This window comes from Carcharhinus amblyrhynchos, chromosome 5 (assembly GCF_965287045.1).
Source record: "Carcharhinus amblyrhynchos chromosome 5, sCarAmb.v2.hapA, whole genome shotgun sequence".
Taxonomy (NCBI): Eukaryota; Metazoa; Chordata; class Chondrichthyes; order Carcharhiniformes; family Carcharhinidae; genus Carcharhinus; species Carcharhinus amblyrhynchos.
This window is the reverse complement of record NC_137328.1, coordinates 37,322,521-37,350,133: the sequence shown is the minus strand read 5'-3', so window position 1 is coordinate 37,350,133 and position 27,613 is coordinate 37,322,521. Positions and strand designations below refer to the sequence as shown.

The 27,613-nt window shown below is 39.9% G+C and overlaps 1 protein-coding gene across 3 annotated transcripts in view; it reads left to right on the top strand.

Moving 5' to 3' along the window:
- The window catches only part of LOC145342976 (tudor domain-containing protein 7-like), a 152,429-nt gene that overhangs the window by 26,873 nt on the left and 97,943 nt on the right, over positions 1-27,613 (top strand). For all 3 annotated transcript variants that reach the window (XM_080188662.1, XM_080188663.1, XM_080188661.1), the window contains exons 2-4: positions 17,653-17,872; positions 21,288-21,435; positions 25,213-25,429. In XM_080188662.1, coding sequence (XP_080044788.1) covers positions 17,660-17,872; positions 21,288-21,435; positions 25,213-25,429 — 578 coding nt within the window. In that variant the 5' untranslated portion in view covers positions 17,653-17,659. The remainder of the gene's footprint in view (positions 1-17,652; positions 17,873-21,287; positions 21,436-25,212; positions 25,430-27,613) is intronic.

The following is a 27,613-nucleotide window of genomic DNA, read 5'->3' as shown; positions in this document are numbered from 1 at the left end:
AAATTTGCAGATGAAACAAAGCTGGGTGGGAACGTAAACTGAGGAGGATGCGGAGATGATTCATTGTGATTTGGACAAGTTGAGTGTGTGGACAGATGTATGGCAGATGCAGTCTTATGTGGATAAATGCAAGATTATGCACTTTGGTAGCAAAAATAGGAAGACAGATTATTATCTGACCATAAATTGAGAGGGGGGAATTTGCAAATAGACCTGGGTGTCCTCATACACCAGTCGTCAAAGGTGAGCGACTAGAACAGGGATATGTTGCTCCATTGTATAGGGTCTTGGTGAGAACACGAGGAATATTGTGCGCAGTTTTGGTCTCCTTATTTGCGGAAGGATGTTTTTGCTATTGAAGGTTTACTAGACTGATTCCTGGGATGGCAGGACTGATGTATGAGAAGAGCTTGAGTTGGTTAGGATTATATTCACTGAAGCTTAAAAGAATGAGGAGATTTCATGAAAACTTGTAAAATTCTAAGAATTCTTGACAGGCTAGATGAAAGAGGATGTTTCTGATGGTGGGGGAGTCCAATACCAGGGATCATTGTCTTAGGGTAAGGGGTAAGTCTTTAGGGACAGAGATTGGGATAAATTTCTTCAAATGGAGACTGGTAAGCCTGTGGAATTCACTGCCACAGAAAGCAGTTGAGGCCAAAACATTGTATGTTTCCAAGGAGGAGTTGGGGCAAAAGGAATCAAAGAATATAAGGTGGCGAACGGCAAGACAGGATTGGACTATTTAGTTGCATGAACAGCCATGATCATACTGAATGGTGAAGCAGACTTAAAGGGCCGAATGGCATACTCCTATTTTCTATTTTGCAATAGGGACGAGAACAGCTGTATTTACCTATTCTCTTTCCAAGGAGATATCCCTGACACTAGAGATTCTGCTCTCGGCTGCAGAGGATGCTATCTGTTCCACCAATTAGAGTCCCCAGTTACTACCAGATTCCTATTCCATTCTCCCAGCCTGTGCCTGGGCAGCCGTTTGTCCATTGTGGCTGTCCGTCCTACAGCCTTTCTCTTCCTTACAGGAGGGAAAAATGTATTGTACTTTTTAGGCAGACTAGGACAAAATCCTTGCTTCCCAGTTCCCCAATCATCACAACCTCCCTTTCCTAAACCTTTGTTTTTTTCCCCCCTCTGGGATCTAACCATATTCTGGTTAGAACTGTCCAGAAACCCTTTTCTTTAGTGCCAAATCTATCTAACTCTCATGCTTAAGGATTTTTAACTAGAGAGCTTTGAGATAGAAACATCTCCTGCAGATGTGTTCGCTCAGATTGGTCTCACTGTCCACAAACTTGGAAGGTTCCGACACAAAATCTGCTCTGTCATACCTGAGACCAGCTTTATACTAGGTTATTATACTTTCTGGTCCTTGTTTAAACTACTACTCTAATTTAGACAAAACTGGAAACCCTAAAACTCATCAACCAAACGCCTCTCTATTTACCTAATTACCTAACCGTTGTTTAAGAAGGGTGGCAGGCAAACGGCAGGGAATCATAGGCCGGTTAGTTTAACGTCTGTTGTAGGTAAAATGTTAGAATCCGTGATCAAGGAGAAAATAGCGAGGCATCTTGAGGAGAATTGTTTGATAGAGCAGATGCAGCACGGTTTCGTTAAAGGGAAGTCGTGTCTGACGAATTTATCAGAGTTCTATGAGGATGTGTCTAGGGTGGTGGATAGAGGAGAGCAGGTGGATGTGGTGTTTCTTGATTTTCAGAAGGCGTTTGATAAGGTGCCTCACAAGAGGTTATTACAGAAGGTCAGGGGACATGGAGTTGGGGGTAGGGTGTTAGCGTGGATAGGGGATTGGCTGTCAAATAGGAGGCAGAGAGTGGGGGTCAATGGGTGCTATTCGGATTGGCGGTTGGTGACTAGTGGAGTGCCCCAGGGGTCAGTACTGGGGCCTCAGCTATTTACCATTTATATAGATGATCTGGAGGAGGGAATCGAGTGTATGGTGTCGAAATTTGCTGATGACACCAAGATTGGTGGAACGGCAAATTGCGCAGAGGGTGTGGAGAGTCTACAGAAGGATCTAGATAGGCTGGGCGAATGGGCCAGGAAATGGCAAATGGAATTTAATGTTGGCAAGTGTGAAGTTGTCCACTTTGGTAGGAATAATGGTAGGAAGGACTACTACTTACATGGCGAAAAACTGCAGCATGCGACGGTGCAGAGGGACCTCGGGGTCCTTGTGCATGAGTCGCAAAAACCCAGCCTGCAGGTGCAGCAGGTGGTCAGGAAGGCTAATGGGATGCTGGCCTTCATAGCGAGGGGGATTGAATATAAAAGTAGGGAGGCCTTGCTGCAGCTGTATAGGGCACTGGTGAGGCCGCAGCTGGAGTACTGTGTGCAGTTTTGGTTGCCGCTCTTACGCAAGGATATTTTGACCTTGGAGGGAGCGCAGAGGAAGTTTACTAGGCTGATACCGGAGTTGAGGGGGTTGAACTATGAGGAGAGGCTGAATAAACTAGGCTTGTACTTGTTAGAGTTTAGAAGAATGAGGGGAGATTTCATTGAGACATATAAGATGATGAATGGGATGGATAGGATAGAGGTGGAGAGGCTCTTCCCACTCAGAAAGGAAAGTAGGACTAGAGGGCACAGCCTCAAGATAAAGGGGGGGCGGTTTAGAACGGAGTTGAGGAGGAACTTCTTCACTCAAAGGGTGGTGAATCTCTGGAATTCTCTGCCCGTTGAAGTGGTGGAGGCTGCCTCGCTAAATATATTTAAGATGCGGGTTGATGGGTTTTTGATAGGCAAGGGGATTAAGGGTTATGGGGAGAGGGCGGGAATGTGGAACTGAGACACGACAGATCAGCCATGATCTTATTGAATGACGGGGCAGGCTCGAGGGGCTAGATGGCCTACTCCTGCTCCTATTTCTTACGTTCTTATTAATTAATGCTTCTGGACTGAAAGACAGGTCTTTTGCCTTTTGTTCCTTTTCTCAGGCTACTCCTTATTCTGTTAAAGACCAGAACAGTGCATTTTCCCTCACTGCATCTGAATTCCATTGTTCAACCAAATTTCCTTAAGGACCCTGTCACAGCAGTACTCAAATGAACTGGGCTTTTGTGCTATTTCATTGTGCCTAAGCAAAACCTCTTAACTGTGTGTGGCATCCTCTTTGATAGCTGAACTCTACTTCATGCACTTGGTGTTGATTATAAGGAGGTACAATGTTGCCTAATCCATCCTTTCATACTCTTATCATGACCTAAACCTTTAACCAGCCTCAGGCTCAACTAATCTAACACTCTCCTTGTCGCCCTTCTTAAACTCAAACACTTGATAAACTTCCGACTTACCTTGAATTCTATGACTTGCATTCTGTTTACCCTGTGCTAACTCTTGCTCACCTATAATTTGTTATCACTGTTCTTTACTAGCTTCTGACCTCCCCTCCCTCATAGCATTGCTCCACTTTCTACAAATTTCTCCAGTCCTACTTCTCAGCTCCCATTCTCTGCTCCTGCAGCTCTTGGATTGACGGTCAAGCATTCCATCTTCATGCTTGAGACTCTTATACCTTCGAGCCATCTTCCTTTAAAAGCTCCTCAAAGACTATCTTTCAAATGGATCTTTTGTCACCTCCCTTAAGCAGTGTCTGATGCCTTTGCTTTATATTTATACGTTGTTCAGAAACGAGCTTAAAATAATCTTGGAGCACTCATCATGTTAGTTTTATTTTAACTTTTTTTTCACACTGTAATTTGGTGTCAGTTTGAAGTGGTTTTGGTTTTGTCCTATTAAGTTGTGGAGTGTATATCACATTTGAAGGTGTCGTCTCTGAGGGGAAGTGGGTGGTGAGTTATTTTCCACACCAGCATCTCTCTCTTCTGTTCAAGCTGCATAACTCCAGTGGTGACGAAAACGCTTTCCATTGCCACAGTTAAAGTCCAAATGTGCCCTAAACGCAGATTATATTTGTCTTCAAAGAATAAAGGACTGATCTTGATGCAATATTATTGTACTTAGTTGTGGAACTATCTACTAAGTTAGTTCAAGTTCCTCCACGCTGTCCAATTTAATTCAGCCATCGCTTGAGATAAATTACCTCATTTACGGAACAAAAATTCTTAATTATTCTGTAATCTTCCAGATGACTAACACAAACTTGTCTTATTGTGTGACAGGTTTTACAGGACCCTATCAACTGACAGTGTGGAAACAAGATTATATGTTAGGGGGAGTCCAGAACTAGGTGTTATATTTTGAGAACAAGGGGTAAACCTATCAGAATTGAGGTGAGGTGAAATTTCTTCACCCAGGGGGTGATAAATGTGTGAAATTCATTACCACAGAATGTAGTTGAGCCCAAAGGTAGTTGTCTGATTTCCTGAAGAAATTAGATATAGCTGTTGGGGCTAAAGGGATCAAGGGACATGGGGGTGAAAGGGGGATCAGGATATTGAATTTGATCATCAGCCATGATCAAAATAAATGGTGGACCAGGCTCAAAGGGCTGAATGGCCCACTCCTCCTAGTTTCTGTTTTTGCAAATTGTATTTTGTGACTTAATTTCTGACTATTAGATCTTCCCTGATAACTAATGATGTTCTCCCTACTGAAATAGTTAGGAACAGAACCACCCAGAGGGATGCAACAAGGTAGATTCCAGATGTTACATAATTAAAGCAGGTTACAAATGCATGTCATTCTAAACCTCAATTTACTGGTTTTCCAAATTCTTGATCGCTGAGTGGGACCTCTGGACTTCACAGCACAGCAAATGTTTTCCATGGGATGGAACTTAAAGGAATCCCAATGCACTTTGACAACAAAAATATGCAAGTTATTAATATCTAACCATAAAAGACTTCATATGTAAATTATCCACTCAAACGCTGTGTTGCATTCTTGTATATATCAATGGCGGAACTTCAAGTTTGATCAAAATATAGGTATGGCCCATTTTAGCATCCATCTGATGAAATAAAGTAAAACATAGAGCTGTTCACCTGTTCCTGCTAGAATATGTCATGGATCATTCTGCTGAATGTGTCTAAGTGGAAGACTATCCCAAACCTTGATCACTTACTTCTTTTAGTTCTTTTTGGCATCTATCCTAAAGTTTTCACCGGTTTTATAAGAACATAAGAACATAAGAAATAGAAGCAGGAGAAGGCCATCTAGCCCTTCGAGCCTGCCCCGCCATTCAATAAGATCATGGCTGATCTGTCGCTGCTCAGTTTTATTGATCTGTACCACCTTGTATTCTGCTGCATGTTAAAAGTGCTCAAATTAAAATGACCTTTTATAGTTAGATACTCTCGCTGGCATTCAAGGTGAAGAGCTTTTTCTCCTGCACCTCTTCCGTACTTTATTGTTTTGTTTTTGTTGGTAACCTAAACTGAACTGATTTGTGGTCTCACTGTCACAAATTAAGCAGCATTCTTGAGGGAATTAGTTATTTCTTAATGACTGCAGCTTTCTACCTTCTTAAGAAAATGGCACCAGAAGCTTTCCATGTCCAAATTCGGGGCTTGTTTATCAGTAAAATGATACTTGAGTCCATTCTCTGGTGTGATGTAGAGAAGCTGCCTGGCAAGCAAGTTAGAAATCATTTTGCAAGAGAAACACTCACTTGGAACCCTGTTGAAAGCTTACACAAGATTGTCACAGGAGCAACACTCAGATATTTACTGCACATTATTGCATGCTAATCTGTGTTTTAGCACGTGAGTATGGCTGCTGATGCTATTGTTCCTAAAGGTAAGTACAGTAAGAAGTCTTACAACATCAGGTTAAAGTCCAACAGGTTTATTTGGGAGCAGAAGCTTTCGGAGTGTTGCTCCTTCTGTCCAAAGATGTGCGGGTTAAGTTGATTGGCCATGCTAAAATTGCCCTTTAGTGTGCTGAGATGCGTAGGTTAGAGGGATTAATGGGTAAAATATGTAGGGATATGCGGGTGGGGCCTGGGTTGTGGTCAGTGCAGACTCGATGGGCCATATGGCCTCTTTCTGCACTGTAGGGTTCTATGATTCTTCAAGTGAGTGAAGAGCTGTATTCACAAACAGGGCATACATAGACACAGACTCAATTTACAAGATAATGGTTGGAATGCAAATCTTTGCAGATAATCAAGTCTTTACAGGTACAGACAATGCAAGTGGAGAGAGTTAAGCACAGGTTAAAGAGGTGTGAACTGTCTCAAGCCAGGACAGTTAGTGAGATTTTGCAAGCCCAGGCAAGTCATGGGGGTTACAGATAGTGTGACATGAACCCAAGATCCTGGTTGAGGCTGCCCTCATGTGCGGAACTTGGCTATCAGTCCCTGCTCAGAGATTCTGCGTTGTTGTGTGTCATGAAGGCTGCCTTGGAGAATGCTTACCCAAAGTTCAGATGCTGAATGTCCTTGACTGCTGCAGTGTTCCCTGACAGGAAGAGAACACTCCTGCCTGGTGATTGTCAAGCGGTGTCCATTCATCCATTGTTGTATGGACATGGTCTACATGGTCTCGCCAATGTACCATGCCTCAGGGCACCCTTTCCTGCAGCGTATCAGATAGACAACATGGGCTGAGTCACAAGAGTATGTACTGCGTACCTGATGGATGGTGTTCTCGTGTGAGGTGATGGCATCCATGTGGTGATTTGGTACGTCTTGCTTGTGGTATCATGGTCATTGTTCTCCCGAAGGCTGGGAAGTTTGCTGCAGACAATGGTCTGTTTGAGGTTGTACAGTAGTTGAAGGCAAGAAGGTGTGGGGATGGCCTTGGTGAGATGTTAATCTTCATTGATGATATATTGAAAGCTCCAAATTGAAGGACCCAATTTGCAAGAGATGCTGAATCATCAACACGGATGCCATCATCTCATGTGAGAACACCATCCACTAGATACACAGTACATACTCTGGCAACACAGCCAATGTTGTCTACCTGATACATTGCAGGAAAGGATAGCCTGAGGCATGGTACATTGGCGAGACCATGCAGACAGTACGACAATGGATGAATGGACACCACTCGACAATCATCATGAAGGAGTGTTCTTTCCCTGTTGGGGAACACTTCAGCAGTCAAGGACATTCAGCCTCTGATCTTCGGGTAAGCGTTCTCCAAGGTGGCCTTCACGACACACGACAACGCAGAATCGCCGAGCAAAAACTAACAGCCAAGTTCTGCACACGAAGGTGGCCTCAACTGGGATCTTGGGTTCATGTCACACTATCTGTAACCCCCATGACTTGCCTGGGCTTGCAAAATCTCACAAACTGTTCTGGCTTGAGACAGTTCATTCCTCTTTAACCTGTGCTTAATCCTGCCTCCACTCACATTGTCTGTACCTGTAAAGATTTGCATTCCAACCATTATCTTGTAAATTGAGTTTGTGTCTATGTATGCCCTGTTGTGAACACAACTCTTTACTCACTTGAAGAAGGAGCAACACTCCGAAATGCTTGTGCTATCAAATAAACCTGTTGGACTTTAACGCGGTGTTGTGAGACTTCTAAAAGTGCTTACCCCAGTCCAACGCTGGCATCTCCACGTCATTCCTAAAGATAGCATCAGCTCTAAATTTTGCAACTTCAGAATATTCTTGTGTAGAATGGAGGCTTGTCTTCATAATGATACTTATCCTCTGTACTACAGGTCACCCACTTTGTGTTTGGGGCAAGGGGCAGGATTAGCTTTGTGATTAGTTTTACTTTCGTTTCGTGCCTAAACAAACTACCATAGTAGTATAGACCCTGATGTTTACTAAGGAATGGTGATACTGATGAACATCATGGAAGCTTCTCTGTGTAGTCAGTGTGAATCTTTTTTGAATAAGCTTCTCTGCCCAGAGGATACATATTTCAAAGATTGAATTTTCTGAGTATTTTACTATACATTGTGTATGAGTTAAAAAATTGCATACGCACAAATCCAATATTAATTCACAGCACTGTTCAAGACTTTTTTGAAAGGGTTAATAATCACACAAGTTTAAAATTCACATAAGCTGCTATGAGAAAATAAAAGGTCTTTATAAAAGTTTTCACAGATGACCAAGACCTTTAGTCTGAAAGAATTCATTAAATCAGACACCTGGAGCTGGAAGAAGGGACTGATATCCACAGACATTGACTGGGACATCACTGATAACTTCTAACAGTGATGAATTAGGTCAGCTAACGTGACTAAATCTTCACATTGATTGGCTATTATAATTAAGCAAGCATGAGGTGATTGTGATTGGTTTTAATATCTGTGCCTTATGAATGATGTAACCTTAATAACTGAGTGGATAGAGATAACTTTTATACCTTGATTGGTATCTGCTAATTAATTGTAATCGAATTTGAAACGAGAACTGCTTGTGTATTCCTGAATTCTGGGCTCTTGCTGGTTACTGGCACTGATCTGTGACTTTACAGGAACCTCGATTATATAACTTGATTAAAATAGCTGTTTGAGAGAACTGTGTGATTTTGATCTGGTTACTTGAAGGGTAAAGTTGTGATCAATAAAAAGGTTGATATCAAAACCCTCATCATTTCTAATGCTATGTTTACCTGCTCTATAGTACCATCTTAAAAACTGGCCAGGCCTGTGCCCTGACAATATTTTATCTTTCCATCCACGCAAGTAAAACAACTTACCCAGTCATCCACCATATTTCTGTCTGTGGGACCTATCTGTGTTAAGATGGCTCCTCTGCTAGCAGCTCCTAAATTAAGCTCCTCTTGGTTGCTCAGTCGGACCTTTGGTGTCACCTTTAGCCTCCATCATCTTTGCTCCACTACTGAAGAACTTTTGGCCCCAACTTCATTTGCAAATTCAAGTTAATCTACAGGTGCAGATTGCCTATCCTTGAAAACTATTTGTTCTGTGCTTTTATTGAGCTCTTTTAAACAACTGGAATTCTAATTAATTTGACTTCTGGACTTCTCTGTGATCAGGATAGCACTATTCTGCAGACGTGGAAGTCTGCTGTACGATTTAGTCACTTCAGGTTGAAAACGTGAAGTGCATAAATGTTGCTTTGGACAGCTGGTTTAAGTATGAGTGGAGAATGATTTTGAATGCCTTTTATTGGAACAGGTAAGAAAATGTCTCATTTGTGTACAAACTTTTTTTCAAGTAGTGATTTGCATGTGGCCTAACTGGTGTTCATTTCCAGCGGTTGTGATGCTTAGTCAAAGGATTTTGCAAAGCCATTTGCAAAGGATTCTACCTTCCCTTAATGCATGTCTGGCCTGCTCAAGGTCAAGTGGAGAGAAACATTGGATACTTCATTGTTTTTGTACTTGATCTAGATTAACATGGAGCACACTTGCATCCTACATAAATGAGCTTGGGTGAGGCTTAGAGGCTTGCGTACTCAATGGAGTTGAGCTGGTAGTTTCTGCCTAATCTATACTACTTGTATTTGTCGCTAGCTACATATCCATGAAACAATGATGTCGGCTAGATGAAAATCTAAGGTTCAATCTCTTGGTCTGCATTGAGCTCAGCTTTTGTATGTTTGAATGAGTCAGTCATTTTATAATGGCTAATGCAGTCCTGGAAGGCATTCATGAAAAATTATCTCAATCTTCTCCAGAATGTATTCATAATTCAGTAAAGCAACAGTTAAGAAATGAATATTTGTATTGGACAGCACTGATAGTAACTTTTTATAAATGGTCTGAAACCATTGTGTATAGATGTATATCTGTATTGCCCATTATCTCGAGCAAAGGGCAATCTGAGTAAAAATAACTATTGAAGGGCCAGTTTCAATGAGATGAGAATGGATTTAATTTCAATCAGTTGGACACCAAGATTGACAGGCAAAACTATAATTGAAAGATGGGCTTCCTTTAAAGACTGTATCATTCAGATACAGTCAAAGCACATTCCCACAATGGGAGAAAGAACAAACAAAGCCAGATCTTCCTAGATGATAAAAGGAAGCAAAATAGAGCAAAGGGTGTGGATGGTAATATCTGGTTGTTAAAAGAAGTGTGAACCAGGGTAAATGTTCTAAGTTCTGAGAGACAGTGAAGAAAACAAAGATTATGACAAGATTCAAAAAACCAATATAAAATGAAATGCAGAAGTCTTCAACGGGCATTTAAACAATAAAAGGGAGGAATAGGGCCAATGAGGGCCCTTAAGGAGACAAAGGGCATGGCCAAAGTATAGAAGGCAACATAGAAACTAGGAGGAGGAGTAGGCCATTTAGCCCTTCAAGCCTGCTCCACCATTTAATATGATTGCTAATAAAATTGAAAAAAAATCTGTCTCTTGAATACATTCAGTGACATGGCCTCCGCACAGCCTTTCGTGCGTGAGAATTCCACAGGTTCACTACACTATGAGTAAAGAAATCTTTCCTCATCTCAGTCTGAAATGGTCTACTCTGTATCCTGAGACTCTGTTCCCTGGTTCTGGATTCCTAACCAGGGAAACCATCCTTCCTGCATCTTATCTGTTCATCCCCTTTAGAATTTTATACGTTCCAATTAGACCTCCCCTTATCCTTCCAAATTGTAATGAATACAGAATCAACCGAACCAATGTCTTCTCATGGGACAGTCCTTCCAACTCCGATATCAGCCCAGTGAACCTCTGCTTCACTCCCTCTATTCCTAAATTATATCCTTTCTTAGGTAGTGAGACCAAAATTGCGCACACTACTCCAGGTGTGGTTTCACCAAGGTTCTGTATGACTGTAGTAAAACATCCTTACTTCTGGACTCAAATCCTCTTGCAATGAAGGCCCACAAACCAGGTGCCTTCATAATTTCTTGCTGCATCTGCCTCTCCACTTTGGTTGACAAGTGTACAAGGGCACCCAGATCCTTTTGTACATCCACACTTCCCATTATATCACCATTCAAATAATATTCTTCCTTTCTGTTTTTCATGCCAGAGTTTATAACTTCACATTTAGCCATGTTGTACTGCATCTGCCATGTTTGCCCACTCACTCAATTTGTCGAAATCACCTCAAAGTCTCCTTGCATCCTCCTCACAACTTATAATTCAGGCCAGCTTTGTGTTGCCAACAAACTTGGAAATGTTACATTTGGTCCCTTCATCCTGGTCATTTATATGCATCGTGAACAACTGGGAACTAAACACTGATCCTTGCAGTACCCCACTGGTCACTGCCTGCCACTGGGTAAAAGACCCATTTATTCCGACTTTCTGTTTCCTGTCTGTCAACAAATTCTCAATCCATGCCAATACCTTGCCCCTCCCCCCCATCCCATTTCCTTTAATTTTGCTCATGTCTTATCAAAAGTCTTCTGAAAGTCCAAATTCATCGCATCCACTGGTTCTCCTTTACCTGTTCTGTTAGTTACATCCTCAAAAAACTCCAATAGGTTTGTTAAGCCCGATTTGCCTTTCATAAACCCAAGCTGGCTTTATCCAATCTTGTTAATACTTCCAAGTGCCCTGTTATTACATCTTTTAATAATAGACTCTAGTATCTTCTCCACTACTGATGTCAGGCTAACTAGTCTGTAATTCTTCCTTTTTGCTCTCCCTCCTTTTTCAAATCGAAAAATTACATTTGTCACCCTCCCATTTGTAGGAACTGCTCCAGAACAAAGAACAACAAAGAGCAAAGAACAACCCAGCACGGGAAACAGGCCCTTTGGCCCAACGAGCCCGCGCCGCCGCATCACCCTACACCTATTCTACCCTGCGTGTCTACAAATGGAACCCCTAACTTAGCCAGAAACAGGGGAGAATAGTGTCAATTTGGTAAAACCAATCAGCCTAAGAGCACATCTTTGGGGTGTGGGAGGAAACCGGAGCGCCTGGAGGAAACCCACGCAACCACAGGGAGAATGCACAAACTCCCACAGACACAGGCCCAAATCCATGTATCTGCACAGCTAGCAGTGCTAGTCACCGAGCTGTTGCAGCGCCTGTCTACCGGTCCAGGATCAAGCACACACACCGACACGAAGTACTAGGCCACTCCCGGAACCTCCAAGAGCAGCCCATGCACACCCACCGTGTGCATGCCCCTCGTTTGACAACGAGGTGGACCTCCACCTGCGGAATAAAAGACAAAAACGTTAATCTTACAAGTCTGCTTTTCCGGTGTCTCCCGAGGTTCTAACCTTATTTAATAGCCCCTACCATAACCCTCCATCCTCGTTTCACTCATGTGCCTATCTAACTGAACCTTAAACGAGTCCAACGCTCCTGCCTCCACCACCCTACTCGGTAGCGCGTTCCATACCCCCACAACTCTCTGCGTAAAGAACCTTCCTCTCACATCCAAATTATACCTCTCCCCCCTCACCCTTAAATCATGACCTCTCGTATTTGTACCCAGTCTAGGGAGCAGTCTCTCACTATTGACTCTATCTATTCCCTTCAGTATCTTATATACCTCTATCATGTCCCCCCTCAATCTCCGTCTTTCCAAGGAGAATAGTCCCAGTTTCTCCAACCTTTCCTCGTAACCCAGCCCCTCCAGAGTCTGTAAAATTTTGGAAGATGACCACCAATGCATTCAATATTTCCAAGACAACTTCCTTTAATATTCTGGGACGTAAATCATCGGGCCCTGGTGATCTGTCAGCCTTGAAGCCCTTTAATTTCCTCAGCACCATTTCATTACTAATACTGATTTCTTTCCATCCCACTCTCACTAGACCCTTTGCCAAGGCAATAAATCGATGCTGTCACAATCATACAAAAGAGGAGATAGTTGCACAAGGCTAAAAATTGATTCAGTGCAAGTATTAAAAAGGCAGGTTGTATTAAAGTTGATAAATCGCCACGACCAGATCAGATTTATTCAAGGATACTGAGGGAACTAAGAGCAGAAATTGTGCAGGCACCAGCCACAATCTTCCAGTCCTCCCTTGGAATAGGGTGATGTTGGAGGATTGGAGAATTGCAAACATTATATTCTTGTCATTGACTATATTCAAGGCTAAATTAGACAGCTTTTTACTTGGCAAGGGAGTCAAGAGTTATGGTAGGAAAATGGAGTTAAGATGACATCAGATCAAACATGATCCTATTGACTGGTAGAGCAGATCCAATTCCTGCCCTAGTTTTTATCTCGTGTTCAAAATGAGTTCAAGGATATACTAAGCAACTACTGGCCAATCAGTTTTTTCTCTGTGCTGGGAAAGCTTTTAGAAATGATAATCTGGGACAATGGTCAATTGGACAAATGTAGATTAATTAAACAAAGCCAACATTTGTTAAAGGTTTTTAAGTTAAAGTTTTATCTACTAGTCACAAGTAGGCTTGCATTAACACTGCAATGAAATTACTATGAAAATCCTGTCATCGCTACACTCCAGTGCCTCTTTGGGTACACTGAGGGAGAATTTGGCATGGTCAGTGCACCTAACCAGCACGTCTTTGGACTGTGGGAGGAAACCGGAGCACCCAGGGAGGAAACCCACTCAGACACAGGAAGAACGTGCAGACTCCACACATACAGTGACCCAAGCTGGCAATTGAACTGTGCCACCAAGTCTTTAATTTGGTTAAAGGTGTTTAATTTGACTGGATTTTTGATGAGACAATGGAGAGGTTTCAGGAGGGTAACGTGGTGTACGGCAATTTCCAAAAGGTGGTTGAGACAGCCACATAACAGATTCAACCATGGAATAAAAATGACAGGGAATTGAGTAGAGTGAATGTTAACTTTTTTTTGGACTGCAGGGAAGTATACAGTGGCGCTCCCTGGAGGTTGGTACTTGGGTCATTTCTTTTCTGGATCTATAGTTATGATCAAAAGTTGGGTTGTACAGGGCACAATTCCAAAATTTGCAGATGACACAAAACTCAGGAGTATTGCAAATTGTGAGAGGAATAAAGATAGAGTTCAAGAATACATATGTTCATGGAATGGGTGGACATGTGGCTGCTGAAATTTAATGCAGAGAAGTGTACAGTGATACATCGGAAGTAATGAATTGCAATATAAAAAATATACAATTCAAAAGGGGCTCTGGAGCAGAGGGACCTGAGAGTGTAAGTGCACAAGGTTTTGGAAGGTGGAAGGGCAGATTGAGAAAGGCGTAACGGATCATGAACTGTATAAAATAGAGGAATAGAGTATAAAAGCAAGGAGGATATGCTGAGCTGTCACATAGGTATTATGTTTGCTTTGTTGTGCCCTTTAGGAAGGATTTGAAAGCTCTGGGGAAGGTGCACAAATGCAAGAATGGTTCTGGGGATGAAGAACTTCAGTTCCGAGGCTAGAGTGTCGAAGCTGGGGTTGTGCTCTTCAGGGAAAAGATTAGAGGAGATTTAATAGACATGTTCATGAACGGAGTGGACGGGGGAAGCTGTTCCCATTAGCAGAAAGGCCAAGAGCCGGAGGACATCAATGTAAGCTAAATGTCCAAGTGAGGCAAACCTTTTATTATACTTTGAACTGTTAGGATCTGGAATGTGCTGCCTGAGAGTGTGGTGGAGACAGGTTAAATCATGTCTTTCAAAAGAGAGTTGGATAATTATCTAAAGAGAAAAAAGTTACAGGGCTACAGGGGAAAAAAGCAGGGCTGTGGGACTAACTAAGTAACTTGTAAGAAAACTGACATGGACAGAATGGGTCAAATGGCCTGCTGTATTGAAACCAGTCTAAGATTCTATACAAGGGTAACCAGGGGTGTAGGACTTTTATTCCCTTGTGGCCTGGGCCAGATATTCATATGTTTAGCATGCATTTCAATCAAAAAAGCACCTGGTAAGATGAGCCCAAGTGCAAATCATTGAGCCACTTTGACTGCTTATCATGACTTTGCTATTCCTGGCTAGAATGGAGATGGATTGGGTAATTTCAAGATTGATTTCACTTGCATCATTTGTAGGATAACTATTCTGCATCTACTGCATTTTGCAAGATCTGCTGCAGCTGTGCTTTTTAAACAGACTGTTCTGTGAATAGTTTCATATTTGCTGTGTGTCCTTCCATAAATCCCACTCCATCTCCAACTAATTGGTTGGCGGTGGTGTCAACAGACATTGTTACTTTATTTCACTTCAGGTAAACAAACTATAGCAGCTATGATCGGGCTTAATTAATTCAGTCATTACGCTTTGTCATCTTACCTTTCTACAGAATAATGAATGAACTACATTTCACCACATCAGTACTGAATTATTTAAAAATGACTATCAGTTAGTCTCCTGTATTTGGTGTCTGGCAAAAATTTGCCGGTGCTGCTTTTGGTTTTAAAACTTGACTCCATATGTCTCTGTAGCTTCTATTTTTTGCTTCTGCTAGGACACTGCATCTCATCCAGTGGCTTAAACATACACTTCCTCCACCATCAGCATATTATGGTTTCAGTGTTGTATTATTCACAGGAAGTGCTGTAGAAATCTTCTTCATTGCCACCTCTCAAATTCATGGTCACCGCCAGCAAGAAGCGCCAGGATAGCAGGTGCATGGAGGGGCTGTCAGAGCTACAAGTTACATATACCAAACTGACAGAGCCATATATCACCATTCCGTAATTACTGTTGAATCAAAATTCTGCAACTTCCTCACAGGCTGCAGTCTCCTTCCTGAGGGAAATTAGTGCAATACAGGCTGGCTTTATTAATCTTGATAATGAATTTTAAAAACATAGACTAAAACCAACATTGAAGACCTTTTGCCAAATGCCTGGTAGATGTAACCTTCCCAAACAATGGGTTTGATATCTTTGAGTTTCCAAGACCAGTTAACCAATTGCATTTTGTTGTAGGTGTTTGGGGAATAAGATTAAAGTTTAACCTATGAGTATTTTAATCATCATTTATATTTTAAAAATGTGTGAATACATTTTACTTCAAAACAATCCTTAAATATAGTTTACTTCCTAATTTTGGAGAAAAATGGTTGAACAGTCCTAAAACGTGTGAAGTACAAAATGGGGAAAAACATAGATCAGTACTGGGGCCTTAGCATTTCACCATATTTGTTAATGACTCGAATGACAGTTTGGCCCACATCTTCTGGTCTGCTGATATTTGGAGCCATGATGTGGACATGCCAACATTCGACTGGGGTAAACACAGTAAGAAGTCTCACAACACCCGGTTAAAGACCAACAGGTTTATTTGGTAGCACAAGCCGCAAGCTTTTGGAGCACTATGCCTTCATCAGGTGAGTGGGAATTGTGTTCACAAACAGGGCACAAACCCAACTGACAAGATAATGGTTGGAATGCAGTTTAAAAAAACTCACATTCCAACCATTATCTTGCAAATTGAATTTCTGTCTTTATATTCCCTGTTTGTGAGCACAACCTGATGAAGGTGTAGTGCTCCAAAAGCTTGTGGCTTGTGCTACTAAATAAACCTGTTGGACTTTAACCTGGTGTTGTGAGACTTCTTATGATATTTAGAGACCGGATGTGCCTTGGGACCACTTTGAAGTCCCAGCACAAGGATTCTGTGGGAATTGTCCAGCAAGTTTCAACTCCGACTGGCAATTCCCCTTCTCCCCCACACCTGTGAAAAAGGTTTCCAACTTGGAGTTATGATTGGAGACTTCAGAATTCCCATTTACTTAACTGGATAGTCAGACTTTGGGGGGGCTGGGGGCCGTAGAATGGATCATTTACTTTAGATGACAGACTTTCCAAACCACAAGAGGTTGGGAAGTGCAGAAGAGCAAAAAGGTTTCTGCATCCTGGTACAGAAATTAATAAAAGCTAGTGTTTAGGTATACAATTTAAACAAAAATCAAGCCAAAGGAATTTTATTTTGTATTTCAAGGGGCTAGAATGTAGTGGGGAATAATTGTCCTTTAGATGCAGAATGCTCTTATTGCCCATCTGGAGTGCTACATTCAATTTTTTCCATTCTCACTTCAGAAAGTTATATTGGCCTTGCAAATGACACAGCACAGTTTTAGTGGGATCAAACTAGGTCTTAAAACATTATCCTATGAGGATAAGGCATAATTTTGGGTTGTATTCCGTTGAACTTAAAAGCGTGGAGGGGTGATCTCATTGAAGTTTTGACAACATTAAAGGAATTCAACTGAATGAATACAGAGATTTTTTTTCTGTTAGAGACATTCCGAAATGAAGGGGCACAATCTTAAAATTGGAATTATGCCATCTAGAAGTGAATTCAAGCAACACTTTGCCAAAAATCTCCATCCTCATTCATGGCTGGGATTCTCCAGTGCAATGTAAGCGGCTGGAGTTTTGACTGGAATGCCAAATTCTATATTCTCATTTGTAGCAGGGCAGACGTGTCAAAATTGGAAATTCCCACCCTTTATCTCGTTTAACAGTCTGCCTGAAAAATGTGGGTGCGAGTTAAATTTTCAAGATTGATAGATTTTTGTTTGATTAACTTGTCAATGGTAAATCAGTTTGAGATGCTGATCAGCCATGCTCTAATTGAATGAAAGAGTAAACTTAGGAGTTGAATTGTCTGTTCATTTTGCATTGCTGCTGTGTGTTGAGACCTTTGTTGCTTGTGTTGTTATGAGACAGTGGCATGAAAATTTTAAAGGTGATTGTGAATTTTAAAAAAATTAGTTGTCTTCCAATAACCTACATGTTTTCATTTGGTGTGTAATAGAGTTTTAATTTATCATCAGTTCACAAAGGACTTATATAACGTGAGTTGTTGTGAATAAATATTTCTTCTTTTGAAATATTTAATGACTGTTAATTGATGTTTATGCATGTAACTTTTATATATGGCTTTTAAGGTCAAAAATGACAGAAGCGGAGAAGGATCTGGTGGCTAAGATGCTCCGAGCAGTCCTGCAGTCGAGTAAAGATGGTGTGGCTTTCACAAAGCTGCAAGGAGAGTATAAACAACTCACAGGTGAAGTAATCCCTCATAAACAGCTTGGATTTCCAACTCTTGAAAACTACTTGAAAAGCATTCCTTCAGTTGTGAAGTTTGGAGTTAATAAAAATGGTGAGGTAAGACATTGATTAAAGATTCATTTTTCTCTTGGACACAATTCCTTACCCCCACCCTTCAGATCAGGAATTGAATTGGTTGCTTTTCTGACAGTTGCAATGTAGTAACACAACATATCCGTCAGACCAATGGGAAATGTAATCAGTGACATTATTCTTAATTTTTTTAGGTTGATTGTTCAACTTCTGATTGGCTTATACTGTGTTTTTCTTTGTATTGGGGTTTCCTATGTCCTTTTAATCTGTTTCAAGAGCCCAACAAATTCTGTCATTTCAAAGAATTTACAGGAAAAAATGTACCTCATCCTAAAGGAAACTCAAAACAGCCCAAACCAATCATTGACACCATCTTTCTTGCTTAATTTGACCGTCTGTAGTTTATCTGTATCTCGTGTTGGAGGAGTGGGAGGCTGGGTCCATGCCAACATTACAGTTGTTGTGAAGTTGGAAGTCCAACGATTACTACAGTTGTACTTTGATTTGAAGATGAATATTTTTTAAATATCGAAAATAAACTGTAAAGAAACAATTGACTAAATTGTCAATCTAACAAAGAAACAGCTGACTAAAGCTGTGGGTAGCTAAGCTGCATAAGGCAGGAAGGTTCCAGGTTCAATCTCTTGGTCTGTGCTATGTTTGGGTGCCGCAGCCAACTCACATTTGCTGTGGAGGCTCACATGAAAAATAATACTTCTGGTGAAGTACTGGAGGATATCCAAAACTATAGAAATATACCCCAGAAGAAATGTTCTCTCTCGGAAGAAGGAAGTTGGTAAAATTAATTAACTATGAAATGTAAGGGTACTTAGCTATACAGACCAAGAATTACTCAAATTATTCACTGATGAATGCTGAATTAGATGACCTCAGAGTGGCTGTTGATTTTAATATTTACAAGAGTGGAAAAGAAAAACAAAATCCCAAAACTTATATGTCTGATCACTGCCTACTAGTGTCTGTTGGTAACTATTTGCATGGAAATGAGATGAGGGCGGAGTTAGACTGAACAACGGTGTACGTTCGATCAGATAGTCTGATATGCTTGGTTCTCGCAGAATGATGACTGTGGAACAACTCATTGCCTGTAGGCTACATAATGACTTGAATTTATATAGCTTCAACAGAAATATAGGTGAGTAGAATTCAGTATAAGAAGGAAGTTCTCCACAGTACAAATGGAGGAGCTAGAAAATGCAAAATTGAGGCACCTTTTTAACAGCAAGACCAATTTACATCATAAATGTGAGCATATACACTGTATGTGGGGATACTAACAAATGGCAAGTGGCAGAAAATGGTAGACCATGTTTTTAGGTCCAACAATAGCTTTAGTGCAAGGCAAATTGAGAAATTTAAGATGCATATAACAGTATTATGATCATCTTGGGGAGTTCAGTCTTTTGTATAGCACAGGTAAACTAAATGTGCAGTTATAGTGTGGACTGTGGAGAAAGAATTCATGGAATTGACAAAAGATAGTCTTCTAGATAGTATGTTGAAAAACTGACCACAGGACAGGCAATTTTGGATCTGGTTTTGCACGATACGAGATGGTTAATTAATAATGTTTTAGTTATGGGTCCGCTAGGGAAAAGGGGCCATATAATATGATAGAATTTTGTACTAAATTTGAATTAGAGTAAATTCAGAATAAAGCAAATACATAGGTACGAATAGCATAATGCTAAGTATTTTGGGAAACTACATTGAAAAATAAGTTATAGCATTTAAAAAATTAATACATAATTTGCATCAAATATGTATTCCCTTCAGGCACAAGCTCTACAACGTTGGCTTAGAAGAATTAAAGATACTGTTAGATCAAAAGAAGAGGCAGATGGCATTGCCAAAACAAGCAGGAAACATGAAGATTTTAGACTTCAGCAACAGAGGACCAAAAAATTGAAATGGAAAGGCAAAAGTGAACATGAGAGTAGACTAGAAAGAGACATAACTGATTGTAAACACTCTTGTACAAATGTAATTTTTATTTTTATTCATTCATGGAATGTGGGAGTATTGATGAGGCCAACATTTATTGTCCATCCCTAATTGCCTTCTTGAAACACTGCAGTCCATGTGTAGTTATACTCATGGTACTGTTTGGGAGGGCATTCCATGATTTTGATGCAGTGAATAAATAGCAATATATTTCCAAGTAAACATGGTGAGTGGCTTGGAGGGGAACTTTCAGATGGTAGTGTTCCCATGTATCTGCTACCTTTTGTCATTCTAGATGGTAGCAGTTGTAGTTTTGGAGGTGCTATCCATGAACCTAGGTGAGTTCCTGCAGTGCATCTTGTTGATGATATACACTTATGCCACTGTGCATCAGTGGTGCAGGCTGGATGTTTGTGGATGGAATGCTAATCAAGCAGGCTGCTTTGTCCTGGATGGAGTTGAGCTTGTTGTTACTCATCCAGCCAAGTGGAGAATATGCCACCATACTGCTGACTTGTGCCATGTAGATGGTGAACAGGCTTTGGAGGGTGAGGAGGTGAGTAACTCACCACAGGATTCATAGCCTCTGACCTGTTCTTGTAGCTATGGTATTTAAATAGCTAGTCTTGTTCAGCTTCTGGTCAATGATAAGTTCCCAAAAATGTTGATATTGGGGGATTCAGTGATGGTAATGCCATTGGATATCAAGGCATGATGGTTAGATTCTCTCTTGTTAGAAATAGTCATTGCTTGACATACAGGGAAACCAGACCTGGAGTGTGTATGGTTTTTCTCTCCTTATCTAAGGAGAGACAAACTTCTGCTAAAGAGAGTGCAGTGAATGCTTACTAGACTTTTCCTGGGATGAGGAAATTGTCCTCTGAGGAGAGACTTGAGTAGACTAGGCCTGTATTTCATGGAGTTTAGAAAAATGAGGCGTGGTCTCATTGAAACATGAAATTCTTAAGAAACTTAACAACACAGGTTACAGCCGTATAATAAAGGGTCAGCCAATTAGGACTGGGATGAGGAGAAATTTCTCATTCCAAAGATTTTGATTCTTTGGAATTCTGTATCCAGTTGAGCTGTGGATGCTCAGTCATTGAGTATATTCAAGACAGAAGTTGATTATATATTTTGGCTACTGAGGATAAGGGAATAGTGTAGGAGGATGGAGTTGAGATAGATGATCAGCCATGATTTTGTTGAATACCAAAACAGGCTTCAAGGGCCAAATAGCAAATCTGAGCTTGTATTTTATGTGGATTTTCTAATATGATGAAGCAGGAAGCTGACAAAGGTTTGGCATCAGGATCTACATGAAATGTGGGTTTTTAATATAGTTATGGAAAACATAAACTGATTCTGGATTTTGCTTCAGAAAGCATAATCAAGCAGATCATAAAATAAGTCTCCCTTTTTAAAAAAAAACTTCAATCCCAAAAATTGATTTATTTTTCTGTTTGAGCCATAGGTTGTTTGTTTTGCTACTATTAACAATGAAATTGCACACATTGCGAAACTGGTGGCCCGTCAACGCAGCCCTAAGAAGAGGCATGGTGGCCAAACATTGGTAAATTCCCAAGTACGGTTAAAACGTGTTCCACCAGCCACCCAAGTTGGTAAGTCAAGCACAGCCATTGTCAACATTTTAGTATGTGAATTCTTCTGAAAAAATTATGCATTAAGTTAGTTGAAGCTAAAGTTCTTAAGATATATCAAGTCCATCTTTTGATCTCTATACTAAGTTCCAATTCATTGTTGCCATTGTGGTTCTAAAACTTCATTGGTTTTAGACAAATCACTGAGTGTGATTTGAAGTTTAATCTCACAAGATTGAGTGTAAATATTTTGATCTAAATTCCAAGTGGTTTCTGTTCTGAAAATTCGGTTAATTAATGAGTCTGTGTCAAAGTCAGATTTTAAAATTTATCCAGTAATGTGTAGCTGCCTTTATTCTACATTGTTGCAATTTTTGTTGTTCCAGTCCAAGTAGGCCAAGTTGAATCAATTTTGCTCTTTGATCTCCCAGTAGCACTAAGTAAAGAACTTGCATTTCTCTAATGCCTTTCACATTCTCAGAATATCCCACAGTGTTTCATTAGCACAATAACTACTTCCTACTTTGGGTAGCACAAAGCGGATGAATTTCAACATTTTTCCTCAATGTCAAGGCACCTTGTTGCCCTTCAAAGCATAAATGCAAAGATGATGTTTACAGTGGAATTACGTAAACTCTATCTGATATATTTGGAGTAGCACACTAAGTTGCGATGTAATGTGTGTCACCACAATATTATGGAATCCGAGTGGTGATGCTTGAGCCTTGACTAGGTTCCAGACTCTGCACAGTTTCTTCTCTTTGCTAGCATTATATATAAAGCTTGCCTCCTCCACTACTGAGATCTTTGTTCAGTTATGTTCAGAGCTCACTGTAATAACTGCCTGTTTCCTAAACACAGTGAATTGAGATGTTAAAATTTGGAGCAACTTAATTTTTGATGCTAGCAATTTTTTTTTGCATTCGTAACAGTTGTTAAGGGTGATTACTAGGGCCAAGAACAGTTTTATTGTAAAGTGCAGTTATCAGGCAGCTTGCTTTGCAGAAAAGCAGTTTCTCAACTCTGGTCATCACCTGCCTATGAAGGACAGCTTTATAAAATTAAGATGGCGAGGTAATCTTGCACCCTTTGGGCTATTGCCCAAGTTGAAGCAGAGTTTTTAATTTTTTTTAGGAAACTGGTGCTTCTTCCCAAAATATTTAAAATTTGCTGATGGCAGCACAATATGCCTGCTTTACCACACATAGTGAAAGCAATGCAAACTCATAAGCCACAATAAAAATCAGCTGCTGCTTGTGGTCTGACCCAGTGGCAGTTTAGACTAAGAAGGTGAAGGTTGACTGAATTTGGGTGAGGTAGGAGGCCAGGCAGTTCAGGTAACTTTCATCTGTGGCAGTCTTGTTTAGAGATTGATATTTGATATTTTGGCATACAGGCTAATTGTGACCTTTATCGTCTGTGATGAGTTAGTAACTTTCCCTCATTTACCTAGTGGTTAGAAAAGAGAACGATATCTCATTTTTTCTGGGTTGTAGTTCTCATGTAAACATTGTTCCTCGATTTCTCTTATTTCAAACAATATTTCTTGAAGCAGATTGCTAGAAGTATTGTTTGATATGAATACCCTATTTGCATGCATTATATTATCAGATCCTGCACTCTTCAGTGAATTGTAGAGATGTGTATTCCATAAACATACCATTGCATGCTTGGCTTCAATCCATAAATGACTGGACTTCTACCTTGAACTCATTGTTTTCCTCCTCGGATTTCTCAAGTGAACCTTTGGTGGCAAACTCTTCAGACCACTTGTTTGCAAGAAGTCACTGTATAATGTTAGGACCAGACTGGAACCCTTAGTTACATTAGTAAGCCGAGACCAGACCAAGATTTTTTAAATTTTGGCACAAATGTGAAAATTAGATATTTCTTTCCATGAATGATTCCATTGATGAACTAGGGATATTTTTTAGTGAAACAAGTGTTTTATTTCATAACACAGTTTAAATACAATAACAAATGAATCAGCTTAACCATTAGCAATTGAACAGTATTTAAAAATGAAGGGAAATAACATTCTGGTTGATGACTGTTCCAGTTCTGAAAAAGCTACATTCATGTATAGGTCAAACCCACTTTTAAATAAATACAATTAGCAAACCCAGGCATGTGTGTTTTAGCATTTGTTAATCCTCTTGGAGCTTTCAATAGAGTCCCAAATGCCTACAAAATCTTTGTGACTCCAGTCAGGCTTCAGCTACAACTGCTTTCTGCATAAGTGCTGCAGATCCAATTCTGCACATTAACCATATCATCTCATGACCATGGCACTCACTCAAATAAGAAATCCCATGGGAACTTAAATAAACAAAAGTTCATTAGCTCTACTTAAAATAAACACTTGCATGATTGAAATTAGTAATTCCCTACATTCCCAAAATCTGAGCTGCAATCCTACCAGACATACCACCTGCCTGCAAAATAAAGCTGAATTTTTAAACATTCCCCTTACACATGTTTTTTACCAATTGCACTACTGTCATCACAATGCATGCAGTCCTACTAGACAGCATACTTTCTCTATTGACATACGCCATGAAGAATATCCTCTTGTCATAGTGTTGTTGTAAGCATCTTTCTATTTGAATGTATATGCAGATGTGGTTGGCAGGTGTGAACATGCACGAGTAAACACTGTAGCACAGGCTTTCGCAGGTTTAGTCTTACCGCTAGTGTAACGTGCTGCCTCCAGTCCTGAGACCATGCTATACTGTATTTTCATACTTTTATAAGTAAAGAAGTTTAAATATCACATTGCATTCAATTACCTATTTGTGACCAAGTTACCATATCTCTTTTGGGAAGAATTTAAAGCCTGAATCATTCAGATTTGAAATGTACTCTGGCCATTTTGGATGAAATTCCGACATTTTGTTTTCTTTCCTAAAGTACACAAAGTGTAGGTAGTGTGCAGAAGGCTTCCATGAGGAGTAGTGTGAATTATTCTTTACTTTAGCTTCTATTTACCTTACTTGCAGGTTGATTCTGTTGGCATTAGTTTGGATTATTCCAGGTTAGCCAGGTATTTATTCTGCCAACTGTTAGTTGACGGGGTGCTTCTGGGGTCAAATTTGTTTACCTTCCATCTTAGCCATGCCTGGCAACATTCATTTGACTTTATTTTGGTAATTCTTTCTATCTATTTTGGGATTTAATCTCTCGTTCCAATTGAAACTTTTATACCTTTGTTATGCTGTTTGTTTAATTGTAAAGGTATATATTTTTCTACATTGTAATTTTTATTCCAGTTTTAATATTTGAGTAAGTTTTGCAACATAGAATGGTGCATTTTTGTGGAATTGATCTATTTTGAAAAATCTGCACATTTCTGGAGTTGCAAAATAATAATTATGATAGATGTGAGAGACACATTTGAAAAGACTTTGAGTCTTGCAAAATCTATCGATCGAAAGCATCTTTAACAAACCATCTTTCACAAATCTCATCTATCTGGTTGTCTTTCATCCAAAATTTCTGTCGATGGATATTCACTCAAATGATCACTGCAATTCATGCATTTGTTAGTGTGGTGTCAATTTTTCTCAGGGGAATAATGGGAGGAAAGAAGTAGTGTCTATTTTAAATTTGCGACTTATGAAGCATCAGTAATATTGAATCCACTATGTTGGCATTGTGACCTGATTTTCATTGTGAAACACTTACCTGATGCTGCCTATTAGTGTCCAAGTTTATTCTTGTGGTTTGGTGAATGAGTCTGACTAATTGAGACCCAAGCTTAACTTTCTATTTTATAATGTATTCTTCTCCTTCCTTTAGGAAAACCTAAAGCAACTTTAAGGCAACCAGAGTACACGAACCAGCCAGGAAAAGGGAGCCGGAGAACAACTAACCCTACGAGGGGAAAAGGAAGTGTCCAAGGAATAAAGACTGGCTTGGGAAGAGAGGTGCTTTCAGATTCTAAAATACATGCACCAATTACTGGTGTGCCTAAGGATGCTTCAATTCGTAAACCTCTGTCTGTTACAATCAATAGGTAATATTTAATATAACGTACAGTTCATTAAAATAGTTAAACGGAATCTCGTGCATCAGAGTGTATCATCAAATATTTTGAATTTGGTAGATTGTTTCTTGTGAAAGCTGGAACCAAATATCCCTAAGGTGGCAGAAATCAAGAGGGGACACAGCTAAAGTTTAAATTTAAAGTTTATTAGTCACAAGTTAGGCTTGCATTAACACTGCAATGAAGTTACTGTGAAATTCCCCTAGTCGCCACACTCCGGTGCCTGTTCAGGCCTAACTAGCATGTCTTTCAGACTGTGGGAGGAAACCAGAGCATCCAGAGAAAACCCGCGCAAACACAGGGAGAATGTGCAAACTCCACACAGACAGTGACCCAAACTGGGAATCAAACCTGGGCCCCTGGTGCTGAGAGGCAGCAGTGCTAACCACTGTGCCACCATGCCACCCTATAAATCAATATCTTTGCAAATAAAACCAACCTCTAGTGAACTTTCACTGGTGGCAACAATTGAAAAAATGTTGCTGACTTTACTTTCTGTGTGAATTAACCTATTATTTGTTGGGTTAATAGTTCTTGCCTGTGTAACCAGTCAAAAGATGTGCCATAAAAACAGAAAATGAAGATCCAATTCCTGAAAAGTTTACTGCTCCTTTCTCTACAAACATTGCCAGAACTGCTGAGTGGTTCCAGCATTTTCTATTATTTCAAATTTCCAGCATTGGAATATTTTGCTTTTGTACAGAGGTGTTAACATTGGCTTTAGCATGCCTGAAGAATGTTTGGGAAGGGAATTGCTGACTTCTGATTTGCTGTCTATTGACACTTAATAGAAACTGCAGGGGAACGTGAATTTGGTTACTTTTTTTTCAACCCTGCGTACTTGTTATTTCCCTGGTTGAGTAGATTGCTGCTGCATGCTTTTCAGGCTTGTAAGATTTGTGTTAGTTGGAGAAGATATAGAGCAACTAATACGCTGCACCTGAAGAGCAAGGTTTTTTGAGAATTTTTGCAGTTTAGATGATGGAATAAAATAACATTTTGGGGAGAAGGTGAAATAAAAATGTAACATGTTTGTTCATTATTATTGTAGCAAGTGTTTTCTGTAACAGAACCATCTGTTCACTCTGATTTTAGAAATATTAAGGCAAATCTAAGGTAAAATTGTTAATATGTTGTGAGTTTTCCAAGTGGATTAAAATGCTGAATAAAGGATTGATCAATTTAATAGATATATTCTACAGATGTAATAGTGGAAGAAATATGAAGCAATTTTATGAAATGTGTAAAACACCTGAAATAATAATCATGTGAGATTTCAATTACTGCAAATAAACTGGGAGGGAAAGGTGAGAAAGAAATGGATTTGTTGCACTGCATCCAGGAAGAAGTTGAACATGCAAGGAATCATTACTGGGTCCAGTAATGGAAAATAAAGGAGATAAGTGTAAATTAATACCTAGGAAATACCAATCATAATGTAGGCTTAAAATGCATAAACAAAATAGTCTTGAAATTAATGTCAGAACATGTGAAATTAATGTCAGGCACAGATAGTAAAATGGGAGTAAATGAGAGTAAGGGTAGCTACTCAAACTCGCAAAAGGTGGGAAATATTACTGAGACCACTGTTCACAATTTATTTTAATGACTCGGACTTGGGAATCAGAAGTACAACTTCGAAACTTGCAAACAATAAATTTGGGGATCTAGTTAATACAAAGAATGCAATAAAATATTGGAAGAAATTAATAAACTTGAAGAATGAGCATACAGTTGGCAAATTTCAATTTGTGAGGATGAAGTAGCACGTTTTGGTAAGAAGAACAAGGTCACAAGTTGCTTGGATAGTAAGCCGAAATGGAGTTTAGGAGACAAGACTTTATATGCTTTATTTTTCTTTTCATGTGGCCATATTAACCTCTAATGCTATTTCTAATACTTTGCGTATACACACACAAAGAGTGTATTTCTAATGCTTTGTGTATACACACACAAAGCATTAGAAATAGCATCAGAGGTTAATATGGCCACATGAAAAGAAAAATAAAGTATATAGGAGGAAAGACATGTTAACTTTTTATCCAGCTTCGGTTGGACCACACTTACGCAGTGTCTTTCTAACATAAAAAGAACGTAGAGGCATCAGCAAAGATGCAGAAAAGATTCACAATTTTGAGATCAGACATATGGGGG